Here is an 18215-nt window from a genome sequence, read left to right as displayed (position 1 = left end):
AAATAGCGTTCGCACCATGGGCAAAAATGTATTTCCGGCTCTCAATCTTTTCTAGTCCTCGGCCTACGGCCTCGGACTTAAAAACCGATTTCGAGCCGGAAATATCTCATTTTCGGCCCTAGGTGCGAAATATACTATTCCCGCACTAGAGCGGAGAAGTGATTCTTTGCGTTCTGTAATCAGAATGGCCACTTTTCAAGGTAACTGTAGGAAAACATAATATAAAAGGGCCCTACACTGAAGGTGGGTTTTCAACTACCAGAAACTTGTTATGAAGATCAAAACTGGTAATTAGCAGAGCTGGCTTCAACCAATCATTTGAGCGACTAATGTAATGTGAGATAACACGACAAGCTAACTACAATAATATTTTATGAACAATATCAACATAATTACGGTAATGTATTCCTGTTATGTAAATATTAATATATGTTCCTATTGCAATTATTAGTTGAATTTAACCTAAATTTTCTGCATTATTTCGAAATATTATGTTTTTTCTTTTACTGTTTTGAAACTTCACTAGCAAGCAAAGATTTTCTTTTTGCTGGTGATACCTAGATTTTATATTTTATTTCAATTTTATTCAGTTACATGTACGAGTAATTATGTTTATTTATTTAATTATATGTTTAATGATATGTCATATTATAAAGAGTTTGTAATATGTCTTGAATATTCTAATTGGCAATAAATGAAATTGAAAATTGAAATTATGTATTTACAAATTATAAATCGATAAAATATATACTAGTCGCTATGAGCACGCAGCTGGAGGGGATTTCAAAAAACGTCAGAAGCACCTGTGGCGGGAGTTTTTTTTTCAATTTAATGAGGAAATTATGCCACAATCCAACACGGGGAGGATATGGATTCTGAATTAAGAACGCCAAATAGCTGGTATTGTCTCTTCAACTTTAAAAATAATGCACGTGTTTAATTGTTGTCCATTTTCCTAATTTTTCCGATGATAATCCGACAGCACATAGTACAGATCAGTGGATGCTTATAACCATTAGTCTGTGAAAACCTAAGTTTGTAGGATTGCGCTTATGGACTACAGTGCTGCCAGAATTCACATGAGCCAGAAAGTATGTGAGCTAATTGTGTGAGAGAAAGGGCAAACCTTTCTTCTCCTACTAGCAGCTTTCTGTTTGTAACTAAAATATAATAATTTACATAACCTGCTTCAATAACATATCCAAACAGAAGTTTTCTTCATGATAAGCACAACATACAGATTTGCAAAAATGAGTCAACTCACACTAAACTGTTAACTCATATTAATGGTTGCATTTTGTGACTGAGGTTTTTTTTAATTCGGATGTTGGAGCAAAATAGAACAAACCATAGTTTATGTAGGTCGGTGCTGCTTTTCAGACGTAGCTCTTCCTTTTTCCAGGCTCTACCGACGTAAACCCGTTGTGCACCCCAGTTGTCCTTTTCATCGAAAAACTGCATCAGTTGCTTTGTAATGTCTGCGCTGAGCTTTGCATCATAGTCAGGCTCTGCCGGTTTAACTTCAGATTGTTCTTTAGGTGTGATTTGCGTTGAATACTGGCATGGCACTCGAGCTATTGCTGATAAGGCTGGTGTATTCCTGAAAAAAATTAAAATAATTTTTATAAATGTGTTAACATAATCATGGACAACAGTATAAACGACAAACAAAATAATGATCATTCAAGTTGTAACAATAGAAAATTTTAACGCACTGGTATGGAAACTCATTTATTTTCCCAATTATATGTTTTGTTGAGCAGGGTATTTTGACAGTTGACATCCTTATGAACATCGAGGAGAACAAACAAGGCAAGGTAACTCGGTCAGATGAGTATCACTACAATACCAGGCATCGAGAGTTCATTGAAATTGAAGAGTGCGTCTCCAGAAATCGGAGTTATGCTATTACAATCGGAGCAGTTGGAATTGGGTACATTTGAGAGAGTAGTGACCAAATGCTTGAAGGACTGGACCTATCATCACAGAATACATACAGAATGGAAAGTATCAATCCAACCAATGCATTTTACATGCCGCCAAGACTTGAGTACACCAAGGCCACGTCACGTGACTGCGCCATCTTGTTAGAAATTAAAATTAGCGCTACTATTAAAAATGCTAGACTTTCTTTCAAGATGGCGGATTTTAGCGTCAGGATACTAGCCGACTTACCATTCTGTATGTATTCTGTGCTATTATTGTGTTCATAAGTTTATGTATGACGACTTGACACAACATATGGGCTAGACTAGAAATGGACAAGAGTTAAAACAGACAAAGCTAGGTGTATTATAGTGAGATTTATGGTTTAACACCCACTATTTAAGTTGGATTTCACACGTAGTGATCATAATACCTGAATTACCTCCCTCTTCACCAACGGCAGCCTGACTAGACCAAGTCCAATAGGTCATCTTCAAAAAATTCCCCAACTGAGTAGAAAGGGTGGTTAGCAAGCCAGGTCTTAAGTTGGGACCGGAATACTGGCAAGGTCAATACTTTCACTCCATCTAGCAGTCTGTTATAGACTCGCAGAGCCAAGGCAGGGGATGCATAACTTGTCCTTGAGAGCCGGCGGAAGGGCACATCCAATAGACATCTGTGTCTAGTAATGTGGTCATGGAAGTCACTTCTTGTACTCAACTTTTTATGCACAAGAAGGAATTATGCACAAACACAGCACACAAGTACACATACACGGTCATTATTCCCGTAGATGTGAAGATGTGAAGAAGTCGCAAAGCTCTAAGTGTCCACTGAGAGTCACCAAGTCATGCCCCCAGAACATCAAACCATAGCTGAGAATGCTATGGAAAAGAGCATGATATACAGTCACAAGGTAGGTCCTACTCACCATCTGTATGAGTTTTCGCAGCAGGTAGGTGACCCTTGCGAGTCTTGGATCGATGGTGAATCCAAGAATCCAAGCAGGGACACGCTCCTGGCTGCGGCTAAGGGAACAAATCAGCCTATCCTATACTATTAAACGAGCAACTTCTGTTATATGTTTAGATGTTAACATGTTTGGATGTTTAGATGTTTATATGTTTGTATTTCACCGGATCTCGAAAACGGCTCTAACGATTCTCACGAAATTCAGAACATAGTAGGTTTATAATATAAAGATTCGATTGCACTAGGTCTCATCCCTGGGAAAACTCGCTGAAGGACATTAAAAGGATAATTATTATTCATCCTTGGAAAAACAGCTGATAATAATTATTTCGTCGTCTGTTGGTGATGGAAGTGAGTGAGCGAGTTCATGTGTGTGGGACTGTGTCAAATTTATGACTCAGCTGTTGAACTTTTGTAATCATTCAATCAGGTAATTAGAGCCGGTTGCAAAAAAGCCGGGTTATTTCCAATCCTGATTAATTCCAGTAGATCCATCTTTTTGAAATGGTCTTCTCTGATTTGGTTCACGTGAAGTTAATCAGGATTAAAATTTAACCGGCTTTTGTGCAACTGGGCCTTTGTGAGGGAAATTTTTGCATTTCTCTGGGAATTAAACTCAATTTACTGTGATTAGATAGAACATTTATGTATGAATGTTATTATAATTTCTTCTTTCGTAATAATTTGTTTATGCTGATGTACTCCAGAGCGAAGCTCGGTCCCCGATATTGAGTCTTATCCACATTCAAAAGCAGTCTGTTTGTCTGCTGCCTCACAACAGGCTGTCAGCTTCCCGTTGTGATGCAGTTGGGTCCTGGCCAGTTGAGATGATGGTGGAGTCATCAACAAACTTCAGCGCCCTGCCCTCCAGATCAAGATCATTGATTGCGACCAAAAACAGCACAGGAACCTGCACTGAGCCCTGTGGCACACCCCGCCGCACCAGTTGAGCTCTTGATGTTGCACCTCTAATGGAGATGTTTTCAATTTTTCAAATAAGATCTAAGGGTCTGGAGAACAGCTTCTTTTAAACCATAACGTTCAATTTTTCCTCGTACAATCTCATGTGACACACGGTCAAAGGATTTACTGAGGTCGCATAGGGTCAAGGACAAAGAGCCGGCTCTCTCAAAGGCCCCCTGTATTTTGTCAACCAGCTCCGCTACTGAAGTAATCGTTGACTTCCCCTTCCTGAAACCATGCTGCAGATCTGAGAAGAGCCCATTGGATTCAAAAAAATCCACTAGCTGTATCTTCATAACTGTCTCAAAGATCTTAGTAAAAGCAGGTAGGTTTATCACTGAGATAGGTCGATAGCTAGTTATAACAGAAGAGTCACCTTTCTTGTAAATTAGCACAGTGCGAGAAATCTTCAACAATTTGGAGAAAATCCCAGCTCTAAATATGTTAGTGTTTTTCGTTTTTCTATTTTAACGCCATCGATCCCACAAGTGTGGGCTAAGGATGAAGAATAATAATGAATTGAGGGCGTTATTTTTGGCTTGCACTTCCTTGTCAACAAATCCTTTGGCGGATGGCAGAATACTGAAATACCGGTAGTTTATTGTCTGTATCTGTATAGGAAAGCTAATGTATGAAGGTACCTTCAGTAAAGCTATAGTAACTGCTAATTGTAGACACCACAAGAATACATCATAAAAGCTTAGAAACATACTGGTATTTGTGATGCACTTTAGCCGTTTTATCAAACTGTTATACCCAATGTTCAAATCAATATTTCCAGTTGAATTCAAGCTTCCCAACCAGTGACGATCATTTTATTTTAAGTGAAATTCTTGACGAGCTGAGTAAAATGAATAAAAATTACTTGCAATTGAATAAGAGTGTTGAACAAATAGAATCAAATCAGTTTATGAACAAACAGGTACATGAACATTCCCAAGTTTTACATGTTCAAGATGCAAATGAAATAAGTGAATACGAAATTATTTCAAACTCCCATGTAACAAACAATGTAAATTCAATTTGTGTAAAAGAATTAGTAAATTCTAATGTTTGTGCTATGCATCCTGTACCTATTTTAATAATAATGACAACACGAAAATATATCGTGACGAACATGCATTTAAATTAAATGTTAATGCAACTAGTGACAAATCAAAAAACGAAATTGATGCTAACAAATTAATAAACGCGGCTTTTTCGGCTGAGCAAAAGAATTCAAACATTCTTTCAAGTAGAATAAAAGTATGTGATTTGACAAATAAAAATGAAGACAATGAAAATTCAAAATAAAAAACTGTAACTAAAGGAAAAAATAAAAATAGAAGAAAAAACACCTTATCTACGTATTTTTACTGTACCAACAGTAAAAATACACAAAGCAGAGATCAGATAGCAAGGACAAAGGTGGAATGATTAGGACCTAAATCTATACTGATGGGAGAAAAAAGACGTGGTTTCATCTGGATAAAGTTAAGAAAGGAACAACCGAGGAAAATGTAAAAAGTTTCATGTCTATGACATTTCCAGATCAAACTATCATGATTGAAAAGTTGGATAGCAAGAGTGATACCTATTGTAGTTTCAAGCTAGATGTGGAATATAACAAGAAAGAAGAAATAATGGATAGCACGAAATGGCCTAGATTTATCACTTTGAGACGTTTTTTATTCAAAAGGTTTCAGGGGAGGGTACTGAAGTAGACTTAGAAGATCAGGAGAAGTTCTGAGAAAACTGGACATGAAACTGAATTTCATATTTTTGAATGTCTAATGTCTTAGAACAAAATCACATGTACTTGAGATTTTCATAGAGGACATTGAAATTGACCCCAGCATTTTATGTGTATCTGAGCACTGACTGAGAAAGGAGGAGGCTGATTTTTATGGGAATATTGGTGGACTGGATCTGGCTAGCATCTATTCAAGGTGCATCCACAGAAATTGTGGAGCAGCAATTTTTTTTTGAAGAGAGGCATCAAGTATGTGGAGTTGGATGTTCGGAGTCACTGTGTGGAGCTATCAATGGAGCTTGTGGCAATCAAAGTAATTGAACATTCCATCACTGTGGTCTCCATTTACCGCTCACCGGATGGTGATTTCGAGCAATTCATGGAGCTTCTGGAGGATCTCCTGATTTCACTCTGCAGGATTCTGAAAAGCAGGATTCAAGGTTGATAATTGGAGATTTCAATATTCATCTGGAGGCCCCATCCAGGGAGAGAGATGTCTTCACAAACCTTCTTCGAGGACATGGGTTTTTTATTGTGAATCAGCTCCCAACAAGAGGATCTGCATGCTTGGGCACTGTTGTCACAAACTTTGATTCCTGGGAGTGCACGGTTGAAGTCATTGATCCCATGCTATCAGATCATTCTGCAGTGGTTCTGTCATTGAAACAGAGTATGAGGAGTGAACCCCCACCAACATGGCACTCAGATTACAGCTTCAGCAGCAGACCTCTTTTATGCAGCAAGCTAAACAGCATAGACTGGGAAGAAGTTGTGAATCTGACAAGACCTGAATTTGCTTTTGACATGTTGATTGCTGGATACATGAGTGTCTTCAACTCAGTTTTTCCAAAAACCAAAAGAAAAAACCCAAGAGGTACAAGTAGTTATCATTCTTATCCAAGAGATAAATCATGGTTTACTGAAGATCTAGCTGAACAAAAAAACTTGGTGACACTACTACACCATTGTTTCAAGTCAGCAGTGATCCCTGAGGAGAGTGAAAAAGTATGGACAATATTTGAGACAAAACAAACTGTACAGGCAAATGGTGAGACAAGCAAAAAGAGTGTATAATACATGCACCATTGAAAATGCTTCAAATAGTTGTAGAGCTGCCTGGGAGGTCATTAACAGGCATCGTCCAAAAAGCCAAGAGTGAGGTCTAATATCAGTCCAGACAATTTCAATAACTTTTTTGTGAGTTCTGTCGAGGAAGTATTGACTAATATGGCTGTGGCAGATACTGACCCGGTGGAGAATGTCACTAACACGGTACACAGGATGGATGTATGGGAGGAAATAACCACTGATAGAGTCAAATGTATTGTCAGGGGCCTGAAAATTTCAAAACTCATGACACATTTGGCCTATCAACATTTGTATTGAAAGACACCATTGATCCCATCGCAGAGCAAATGGCTACAGCAGTCAATCATTGCTTCAGGTTGGGAGTTTTTCCTGACACATTGAAAGTAGCAAGGGCTCTGCCAATTCATAAGAAGGGAAATACAGAACTTCCATCAAACTGCAGACCTATTTCCATAGTAGGTACCTACATTGTCCAAAGTTATTGAAACCGAGATGAAGCGGCAAATCACAAACTTCTTTGTAAGAAACAACCTCCTCAACCAGGCCCAACATGGTTTTAGAAGTGGTCGTTCCACTGCTAGTGCACTTATGGCCCTGACAGAAAAAATACAGTCAGCTTTTGAGTATGAAGATTTGCTTTCAATCGCGCTATGCGACCTGAGCAAGGCGTTCGACTGTGTGCTCTTGGTGTACTTTTCAAGAAGCTGGAGAATTATGGTGTACAGGGAACAGTACTAAACACACTAAGAAGCTACCTAGAAAATAAAAGGCAAGTGTTCTCACTTGAGGGAGCCTCATCAGGCATTAGAAATGTGGATCATGGTGTGCCACAGGGCTCAGTGTTGGGTCCCCTGCTTTTTAATGACTTTCCAAACAACGAGAGCTCAATACTCTTTGCAGATGATACCACATTGACTGCTAGAGGTAAAACTGAGGAAGAAGCGGCGGAAAGATCGGTTCTCCAACTAAATGTCGCCAGGACCTGGTTTGCAGCAAACAAACTGATGCTAAATGACGATAAAACAAACTTTCTGGTCTGTTCCCTAAAGAGGACAACATTGGAGGCAGAGCCTGTAAAGTTCCTGGGCTTCTGGATAGACAGCAGGTTGCGATGGACCTACCATGTGACAGAAGTCTGCAAGAGATTGTCCAGGGTAATATACCTGCTAAGCTGAGACATATTGTCTGCAGAGACTTCCTGTTATCAGCTTACCATTGCCTGTTTCACAGTTACATTGGATATGGACTACTGCTGTGGGGACATGCACCTTCTTGTCACGATGTGCTACTACTACTAGGCCTACAAAAAAGGCAATCATAATCATCTCTTTTGCAGGGCATAGAAATCATTGTAGGCCACTTTTCAAGGAACTGAAAATTCTCACCATATTCAGTCAGTATGTCCTGTCCTCCTTAATCTATGTCAGGGACAATCAGCATAAGTTGGTGAGAAGAAAAGAAATTTACAGCCACAACACTCGCCATGCTACCAATCTGGAAGTTCCTCGCAGCCGGTTGGCCAGCACGCAGAGAAATTTTCATTAGCTGCACTAAGATTTTACAACATACTCCTAATTAAAGTGAGAAATGAACCTTGCACAAGATTCTGCTCTCTCATCAGACAGGCATAAACCAATTTATTCATTGACTGAGCTGGCTGAGTAGCCACTATTTTAAAACCTTTGACACAGTCTGTCTGGTGGTACCCCCAGTCAAGGACGAAGACATCAAGTTTCAAGTAACCTTACTTTTCAAGTCCTCTTCAATTAATAAAAACTGAACCGATAGTCTATTTAGTGTAGCCTATTTGAGCAACTACAATATTAATTTACATTTGAGTTTTACAATATTATTGTAAGCTATTTTTATAAGGCAAAAGTTTGACATGGAATTAGGTTTATAAATAAATATTCAACAACTATTACTCACCTAAGGAAATCCGTTTTTAGAGAAATATCTTTAACCACCGAAACAGACCTAAAAATGTTTTTCAAGAACATATTCACGTTTATGAAGCTTGCTTCAAGTGCTAAGTAAAAACAGACTACGGTACCTACTTAATCCATTCACTCTAAATTTTATTCAAATTCATTAGAAATTTGAGGATGAATGACTTGAATAAGTTATAATAACAGATTTTTCAAATCGTTCAAATTTTAAGTGAATTAACATAGAAAATTTGCATGGTTTCGAACAGCGTTTTTATTTTTGAGGTTATTTATTTCTTGTTTATTTTTATCACTCCCATGTTCCAAGTCTCATTGTTCCGTGTTCGATGTTTGCTCGTTCTAATGGACAATACTGTTCAATATTGTAATCTTGTCATTAATTTGATTTATTTGTTGCTCTCCTGAACTACAAAGGTAGCTCTTCAAAGTAGATAATAAAATCTATAAATTGGATTTTATTTTTTATGATAGTCAAACTCAAAATATTGATGATTTACAATCAATGTTCATTTTTCGAGGAGTTGTATATGACTACTCTGCATTCGAGCAATTACAAACTTCAAGAAGTGATTGCACTAAACAGAGGTCTAAATTAATTCAACAAAAAATTAATTAACAGACAAAACCTTGAAAACAATATTTTACCACAGTAATAGAATAAGATTTAATTTTATTTATTAGATTACTTGATGAAATCCAATTCCATTAAAATTTTGGAATATGAAGCGGAAGTAACAAAAAATATTTTATGAAGAGACAAGAAATGGCACACCGCGCCACAGAATAGGTAACCGCGCCACCCAGCTACAAATACAAAATTACTTCAATTTTCGTTTGTATTATTGGTCAATAATTTACATATTATTGTTAAATAATAAATCATAACTTTTCAGTGACTTGATCGTCAATCTAATAGCCTGATATTTTGTTATTGTTTTTCTATAGGATAATATAAAACAGGTAAGAGAGTACAGATAAAAGTTATGTTTCATAACTCATCTAAACGAATTTTTCATTCTTATTTTTAATTTAAGATATGAATTGTTCATCATTATCTTACGTGTTTGTTTGTAATGTAGTAGTATCTCCCCAGTGGCTCTACGTAGAGAATAGAAAATACATAAAACAAAAAATCACCACTCAAAGGCGGATACCATCCATACAAATAAAAGTTACACATAGTAATAATAATTATACTTCTTTGTTGTATCAGCTTCAAACCTCGTTAGAACTGCCACAGAAACAATCATGTTTTTCAAGCGTCAATAGTCAATGTTTTTGGTCTGGTAATATAAGTGTGAAAACAAGCGGCAAAAGTATATGCAACGGGGGAAGCTGGTCAACGCGCCTGTCTTAGCTTGAAAACAAGCAATTGCATGAGCAAGTTCAGCATACGCATGTTAAATTTTGATGTTAACATTTCCATGTTAAATGCTTATTTTATTAGATTAGACCACCATATAAGAACAACAGCCGTGTAAAAAGCAGTTCCAGACACCAATGATAGAATGGGATTGGTGGCCGGGATGTCGACTTCATTAAGGCAGCATACAGTACCGTATTGTTTTATTCAACTCGCTCCCACTCTCTCAGAGGCATCGTGCATTTAAAAATCAGTTTTCCGGCATCCTTCACAGACTTGGGGAGTGATTGATGAATTTAGGTGCTGCTATGGGGAAGCTCCTTTTAGTCCCGGTCAGTCTGCTACGGGGTATATCCAAATTCCCTGCACCTCGGGTTTGGTTTTATAGTATTAAGTTTTATAATAGGTAGTAAGGCAAACATGTTGTTTTCGAAAGTATGTTACAGTAACGTATTATTATAATTATGATACAATTTTGTAATACTCTATCGTAACTCTACCTATATGTGAAGGTGCAAACATAGTTGAGCGCCGTACGTAAATTCAAGCTTGAGAGTGTAGAATGTAATGCATGTATTGAATGGGTCAAAACATACCGTTCCACTATTCGCCACCAGAGTGCCCCACCATTCAATTGAATGCATTGAATTCACACTCTCAAGCTTGAAGCTACATTCGCCGCTCCACTGTGTTTTCACCTAAAGTAGTTTCAAGATCCTAACCTATAGAAGCTGGATTCATGAATCATTGACTGTTTTAGAAGAAATGCTGAAAGAGATGTTCGAAGTGATGAGATGTGAAGAGGCTGAAATACAAAAAGAGCGATTAGAAACAACCACACTGCCATTTGCGGCAATACCCACATCAGTTGTTCAAATAGTTTTCTACATCTGTAAGAAATTTCAGCAGCCAAAGGAGACACGTTACTTGGCATTGGAACTCTATGATAGGTGAGAAATAAAATAATTTGGGGAGTGGGATTTGAATTATATTTTATACACTGTCAATAAATTTTACATTTTATTTTAATAAAAACTTAAGAAAAGAGCGCATACGATAAAGTATTTCTCCAGGGGTGAAATACAGCATTTAATTTAATTTTAGGAATTATGGTATTAGCACACATATCTAGGGCTCATCCTAAGAAAATATTATGTCACAGTGTAAAAACAACACTACATGAGAAATTCAATTCGCTCTATTCATAAAATTGTCATATTTTATATTATTTGAGATTATTATGCCACGGTGTAGAAACAACATTTCTTATCATGAGATATTCAATTTCTAAAAACTACCCTTTGGTTTAGAATTAAAATATTTGGGGTAATCGATCATATTCAGTTGAAAGTTTCTCATTTATTTCTACAGGGCTACTCAAGTTTTATGATATGGAATCACTAGTTGGTACACTTTTATTTTCTTTGATAACCTGTCCGGTTTCGGGTAGGCTATTCATCCCATTATCTAGTGTCCAAAAGAATTTACTGTAGTGAAAGTTTTTATCTCATGCAAATATCTTTTATAATTTTTCTAATGCAATCATCATCATTTTTCAAATGTCACATAGTAGTTGAGCCTTTATAAATTTCAACTAACTTAGAGTTGATTTAACTCATATTTTTCAAAGTTTATTTATTTATTCATTTATAATATCTCTTTGGAGACAACAGGTCGAAACCCACAACTGCCTCCTCAACTTAGATCATAATAATGTCAAAATACTATAATTTATAACATACATAATGAAAATTCTCATGCATAATTATATAATTAAACAATAATTATAATAATAATAAAGTAATTAAACTAAAACTTACTATTGAAGAAAGATGGAAAAGAAAAGCATTACTCAAAATGTCTTATTAATATACTAACGAATTATTAATATATCAAGTTACTATGTTCCAGATTTGTGAGCAAACTTTTTCTAGCCGTTGCTAGAAATATTTGGCCAAACAATAAAGTATCACTGTTCAATGCGGAAAAATGGCAAACAGTTTCGGAAAAACTCGGTGAACAGTCATTGCTAAGAGTTGCTACTTGTGTTGCCCTGGCGTCCAAGTTCCTCAGCCACTACAAAGTAAGCTCTTTTTTCCAAGTTTCAACAAGTACAAAATTATTTCGTAAGCCTTGTGATTATTGTGTTAATTATAGTTCACAAGTCTCACTCAAATTTTTAAATATATTGTGTCAGTAAAATCATAGAATGATAATAGAGAAATTAGTAATTAATAACCTATATTATGTTCTCTAGATGGTAATTTCTTGAACTGTTTCAGAAAATACCATTGAAAAGTGTTCAAGAGTTCCTCTGTAACTGTGGCCATCCGTTTTCTATCAGGAGCATTATGGCCTCAGAAATGAGAATTTACAAATTTCTAAATTACAAGGTAGGTAACTTGAAAACTACTGGACCATCATGTGGAAAAATTTATTCATTAATGAAACAATTTTCCCTGTATTTCAGTACTTTCTATAATATCTTCCCACTTTACATAATACTTTGATATTCCTTCAATAATATTTTCCCACTTTTCCTGTATTACAGTACCAATTTCAGAACATCTTTCTACTTCATCTTACAGTTTCATTTATGTGGTCATGGATGATTTTCCCAATAAACCCAAGAGACCCAGGCCTATAGTGAGGTCCACGTTATAATGGCAGTGGATGAAGATAGAAGAATAGCGATGCCGATTCTCTGCATTAATTAATTATATTTCTACACAGTCAAAAACATAATTGGCATCGTTTTGGACCTAGGAAAGGATAGTACCACCGGCTTTGTCGAATGATAGACAATGATAGCAAACCAAAGTAGATCAAATACTGTCATTATAACGTGAACCTCACTACATGTGCGAAAGCTCCTAGCCGAGATATATTACTGATTTTTTTCAATTGAATAGAAATATAAGTTAGAGTAAACTACAATAACTATATAACCAATATAGTTACTGTAGAGTAAACTAACGTTATTCGCAAATACTTTTTTCAAGCCCAGAACCACAAAATAATTATTACCTAGGTACCGTACTATTTTAGAAACAAATGAATCAAAATGAGAATATTATACAAAATTGATGAGTATTAAATAAAATAATGTTACACGAGAAATAATTCTTTGTATAATTCAGATTTATGTTGGAAGAATAATCTGTAAGAGAGAAATAATTCTTTGTATAATTCAGATTTACGTTGAAAGAATAATCTGATTATACAATATGCTAATATAGTGAGTTGTTTTTTTGTTAAATTCTAGCTGCACTTTCCAACTAGACAAACTCACGCTCAAATTCTTATTGAAATGGTGTTCCTTCCGGATATTATTGACAAGACGTTATTGCAGCGACTGAGCTACAAAGTAATTGATGTCACTTATCTCTATCATCAAGAAATATTCCATAAGTTGTTTTTCTATGCTACCGGCTGCTGGGAAAGAACAGAAGATGAAAGGTAAATAAAAAAATTATTATGAGAGAAATGCTAATCAAAACTATTCATCAAGCTTTTGGCCGACAACTACCTCAAAATTGCCTAGCAATAACTATGTGCTTTAAGATTTTGCAGGCGTTTATATGGAGAATATCCGTTAGAATAGTTGCATTCTTCCTTCTAAAACTTATGCGCATACAAACTTCTATGCCAAGTTTTTAAAACTTTTGCCTAAGATTTTGACATTAATTGAGATGAAGATTGACTTGCAATATAATTAACAGATGCCAGTATTTGTCTCCAAAATAAATAAATTTTACAGGAATAAGTCATGACTAATTGTCATGATCCAATAAATATTTTAATTTTAGTTTAAGTCTATTAGATCTGAAGCTCTCTGAAAACCCCACTTGGTTGGTTGGCTTGTTAAAGCTGCTTACCAGCTTAACTGATATGTGTTAAGTATGCTTACTAGAGAATTTTAAAATTTAATTTGAAGTTAATTTAAATTGATTTTATTTTACAGAAGGAAGTTCGTGGGAACTGAGGTGAACAATATTTACATTGCTGCAGCAATTGTGTTCACTGCTTTCACATTTGCATATCCGGCTCAATCGGCGATTTCTGACCAGCTAGCCACAAACCTCGACTTTATAACCGAGATACCCTCCAATGACATAATTGCCTTGTCCAAAATCATAACTATGGTAGTTCTACAGCATTAAGTCTGGGATATTGAGTTCATATAAATTAATGTCAATTTATATAGTATGAGGTTATTTGTTATCAATTTGTATGAAGTTGTTGATATCATAGATTATTTTTAAGTTAAGTGTTACCCAGAAATTTGTTTACTGAGACCTATTTTGATACCCGTAAAACTTCAAATGATTTGATTTGGAAAAATTTCGGTGGTATGTTTTTGTAGGGCATATTGATGAGGATTGAGAACAATTCGTTTGGAAGGTAGAGATACTCATAATCTTTAGGAGAGCCGCTGAGAGAGAAGACTACTCCGATATTGGCTAAGTTTCAGCTTGTGATCCTCATCCATTCAATTATACAGGTAATAAATGGTTAAATATTAAAGAATTCTTTTAAAAGATAAATGTTTTTTATTCAAGTGAAAGTAAACATACAATTCAATGCAAACTCTTGAGATTTACTGACGAAACTAGTTGGCGACCAAATGTACTTTAATCCAATTGGACACACAGCTATAACTTCAATAACCTTAAGATATTAACATACATCAGTTATTAACATACAATCATTCAAATCATAGGTGTCCCAAGAAAAATACGTCAAAGTGAAAGAAAGAAATATAAAATTAAAAAGTGAATAAGCAGTTGTTTATTCTAGGAATTCAGAGCTTCAATTATGTCAAGTTTTTTTGTTTAATAAATTAATGATTTATTTAGCAAATGGTCACCAGCCACATACTACTAATTATTCATTAAAATTCAATTTCAATGAGAAGGTGAAACATTACTGAGTATTTTTGGTACAATATATTTCAAGGTATGTTTGTATGATCGTGAAATTCTATTTGACATTACCAGATAAATGTGAAGAGAATCTATAGATAGGTTTAATTGCCCATAATATAATAATATTGTATCAAGTAAAAAATAGGAGAAAAAATAAAGGAGAAACAAATTGAAATGAGTCATTCATGTTCAACCGTCTTAATTGCGAATATCTTTCATCACATGCTTCCCCAATTTGGAAAGAATGAATAAATTCTCTGAGTAAGTTGAACAAAATCACCCATAATCTTCCTACAAATGAAATTATAACAATTCGTTTCTCCTTTTAAATGTGTTACAAGAATAACATCGCTATAAAAAGATCTCACTGTAAATGCTACAATAAATATAAAAAACAATGCTACTTTAGTAGATCAGTCTTGTAAGAATGGAAATGTTAATGTATGAATCTGAAAAATAATAACAGTAGAGGGTTTATTTGAAAAAAAGATAATAATTTTATAGCCTATGTGTTGCGTTATGTGGGTAGTCACGGGGTTCCCCTATTTTATTCAATAATATTGTTCATTAATTCGTTCTAAACAGCCTTCCCTTCCTCCTTGCCACTCATATTTGTAATTTATCTTCTTCTCCATAAACGCATGTACTTGGAACATTTGCCTTCACTTCTAATATCAAGTATTATGAGATGATTGAACAACATTAATTTAGAAATCTGAAAAGTAATAACTTATGTTGGCAGTTCTTAAAAAAGTACGGTAGAATACTGACTCTAAATTTTTTGAATTTACTCATGCGTTTTCTAATTAAAAGTGATTTGAGTATTATTGTTTTTGAAAGGAAACTGACTAAACGGAAAAGTGAAATCATAACCTTGGTGTTTTGGAAACTTTTTATTTATCAACATTTGGGAGAGTTTTGGGTTCAGCCTGTTGTATAATATTATGATTTGTGGTTCTGTTAAATAATAGTAACATTTAAGAATGAGTTAATGGAGCAGTTTTTACAAGTACTAGACTAATACGTAAATTTCAACTTGTGTAATGTCAAATTAAAAGAATACTCTGTTGTCTGCAGATGTTATAGAATGGCTGATAAGTAAAAATTCGACTGAGTCATTGTCAATATTGTGTGAATAAATTCTTATTGTCAATATTCAAATTTGACAACATATGTGTGTTTTTATTTAATTATGGCTGATAAGTATAACAAAATAATATTAAAGATGCAATTTTCAGTATAATAAGTCTTCTTATATAAACGTATGATAACTTTTACTCTGAATCTTTGGAAGTAACATGGTTTAATAGAAAGGTGCATCAAATCAGGGAATTGTTTATAAATACGAACTGAAATTTTGTAAATAATACCAAGTACCTAGGCCAATCACCTTATAAAACTAATTATTATTATAAATCCTAAAACTACAATATTTAGTCATCAAATTCGTAATAAATTACATTTCATCATAACAGTACCAATTAGATTCTCATAATTGACGAAAAGTAATAGTGAAAAACTCATTTGATTCTACAAAAATATAAAATAGAATATCCTAATTATTAAATAATGCGATTTGAATAATTTCTTGGAATATTCTGAATCCGCCATCCCTTACTGCGATCACAGAGTTGTGCTTCCTCGACCACTTCACAGCTGGCTATGCAGCCCAATTATCAAACAGAATAGACAAAAATAGTTCAAGATTTAAACAACAGCTAATTTAAATAGATGGGTTATTCACCATGAACGGAATGAGACACATCTAAGTATCAGTTAAAGCTCAGCTTTAACCAGGAAAATTCAAACATTAAATAGAGCAAACCAGCTCACTTATTCATTATTGATTTACATCGACTAATTACGACCGGATGAAGAACACCAGCAAGATTGTTAAAATGTTCAGATTCAAATTGTTTAATTGATCAAGGTGAACATGTGACACATCGATGGCTGCTGTTTCATGAGCAACACATGAATCAAGTTGACCTGTTTGAGTCGAGCGAAGCACACACACGTTGATTGACGCACGCACGCATTCACAATTTGTACTCGGGCAGCGCTTCTATCTTCTCCTTCTCTGCGTCACTTTCATCCTTTGCAATCATCAGAGTGTGATGCATGCCACAAGATACAGACTCCACGTAAATTCCTTCCAATGCTCGCACTTCAAGGGCGTTTGTTGTAGATTTACGAATTTCACCATGGCCCTGAAAAAAAATAAAATTGATATAGTAACAAACAAAACAAAACAAGATAGACTACCAACTTTTGATGGGGGTATAGATAGATCAGAGAATCCAGCTCTTAATACCACTTTCCTGCAACTACAAAATAAGAAGGCAAACTGAAATAATAATTAATAGTTTTGCAGTAGCAAAGAATGACTTCACCTGTAACATAAACTATCATTAACAAAACGAGGTACCAACTATTGTTAAGGGAATGGATAGTACAGAGAATCATGATTTCAATAGTTTATTGATAGTCTACAGGCGAATGAGAAAAGTGCTCTACTCTAAACGGTGGGTGAAAAGTTGGAGAACGACCTAGCATTTCATATACAAGGATAATTAATCGTTCAGTTTGAAAGTGATTTATTATTTTTAATTGGAAGGCAATCATGTTATACATGAATTCGAAACGAAATTTAAAGTTAGATTGAATGGAAAAACCCGCACATCAATCAGTCAAACAGTTCCAAAGTTATTCACATATAAATACAAAGAATCAGCAAGAATGAAATAAATGATTTGGCCAACATTAAACTGTTTAGAAACATTGAATTTGGCCATCAAAATGTACTATTCTGAGTTGTGAAGATGTGAAGAATCAGTAAGGGCCGTTTGCACAGTCAAAGCTTAAACTCGATTTAATCAGCTGTGGCTTAAACTCAAAATGAAACACATTATAACAAATTAGCCTTGATACGGATTTAATCCAGTTTAAAATGAAATTTAGTACTGTCACTGTGCAAACGGCCCTAAGTGTTTACCAACACTTTGAACGATTAAATTTGACAGATTAGATTTTGAATATACTTAAAGCCCGATTGCAGAAAAGCCGGTTAAATTTTGATCGTGATTAATTTCACGAGAACCAATCAAAGAAAGCATTTAAAAAAAGAAGGCTTCTCTGATTGGTTCTCGTGAAATTAATCATGATTAAAAATTAACCGGCTTTTGTGCAACCTGCACACATTATTTTATTTTTACTTGATCTCAGACATTCTTCTTCAAATGAAATTTTAACACAAAACAAGGAAATAACAGAAAGTTTGAAAAATAAACTGT

The 18215-nt window shown here is 34.9% G+C and overlaps 3 protein-coding genes across 4 annotated transcripts in view; 1 reads left to right on the top strand and 2 right to left on the bottom strand.

Annotated features, from left to right (window-relative positions):
• Window positions 1-8954, bottom strand: part of LOC111049870 (39S ribosomal protein L47, mitochondrial) — a 15849-nt gene extending 6895 nt beyond the window's left edge. The window contains exons 1-2 of the mRNA XM_022336049.2: window positions 8612-8954; window positions 1349-1600 (exon numbers count right to left, since the gene is read on the bottom strand). Of these exons, the coding sequence (XP_022191741.2) occupies window positions 1349-1600; window positions 8612-8682 (323 nt within the window). The 5' untranslated portion in view covers window positions 8683-8954. The remainder of the gene's footprint in view (window positions 1-1348; window positions 1601-8611) is intronic.
• Window positions 8955-9415: 461 nt separating this feature from the next.
• On the top strand, window positions 9416-14541 carry LOC111049876. 2 transcript variants are annotated; one of them, XM_039423112.1, is made up of 6 exons: window positions 9416-9591; window positions 10755-10944; window positions 11906-12077; window positions 12277-12387; window positions 13260-13453; window positions 13959-14541. In XM_039423112.1, the coding sequence occupies exons 2-6, from the start codon at window positions 10760-10762 to the stop codon at window positions 14155-14157; spliced, it is 861 nt and encodes a 286-aa protein (XP_039279046.1). In that variant the 5' UTR covers window positions 9416-9591; window positions 10755-10759; the 3' UTR covers window positions 14158-14541. The 2 variants fall into 2 exon arrangements, with proteins under 2 accessions (XP_039279046.1, XP_039279047.1); XM_039423113.1 differs by having other exon boundaries at window positions 14361-14478.
• Window positions 14528-18215, bottom strand: part of LOC111049883 (protein RCC2 homolog) — a 14418-nt gene continuing 10730 nt past the window's right edge. The window contains exon 9 of the mRNA XM_039423110.1: window positions 14528-17132. Coding sequence (XP_039279044.1) covers window positions 16962-17132 — 171 coding nt within the window. The 3' untranslated portion in view covers window positions 14528-16961. The remainder of the gene's footprint in view (window positions 17133-18215) is intronic.

Source organism: Nilaparvata lugens, chromosome 3, assembly GCF_014356525.2.
Source record: "Nilaparvata lugens isolate BPH chromosome 3, ASM1435652v1, whole genome shotgun sequence".
Taxonomy (NCBI): domain Eukaryota; kingdom Metazoa; phylum Arthropoda; class Insecta; order Hemiptera; family Delphacidae; genus Nilaparvata; species Nilaparvata lugens.
The sequence above is the reverse complement of the archived record's forward strand: the minus strand, read 5'-3'. Positions and strand labels throughout refer to the sequence as shown.

Coding starts and splice junctions, on each gene's coding strand:
- LOC111049876 (XM_039423112.1), top strand. CDS start 10,760: ATGCTGAAAGAGATGTTCGAAGTGATGAGATGTGAAGAGGCTGAAATA. Junction 12,078..12,276: donor AGTTCCTCAGCCACTACAAA/GTAAGCTCTTTT, acceptor GAACTGTTTCAG/AAAATACCATTGAAAAGTGT. Junction 12,388..13,259: donor ACAAATTTCTAAATTACAAG/GTAGGTAACTTG, acceptor GTTAAATTCTAG/CTGCACTTTCCAACTAGACA.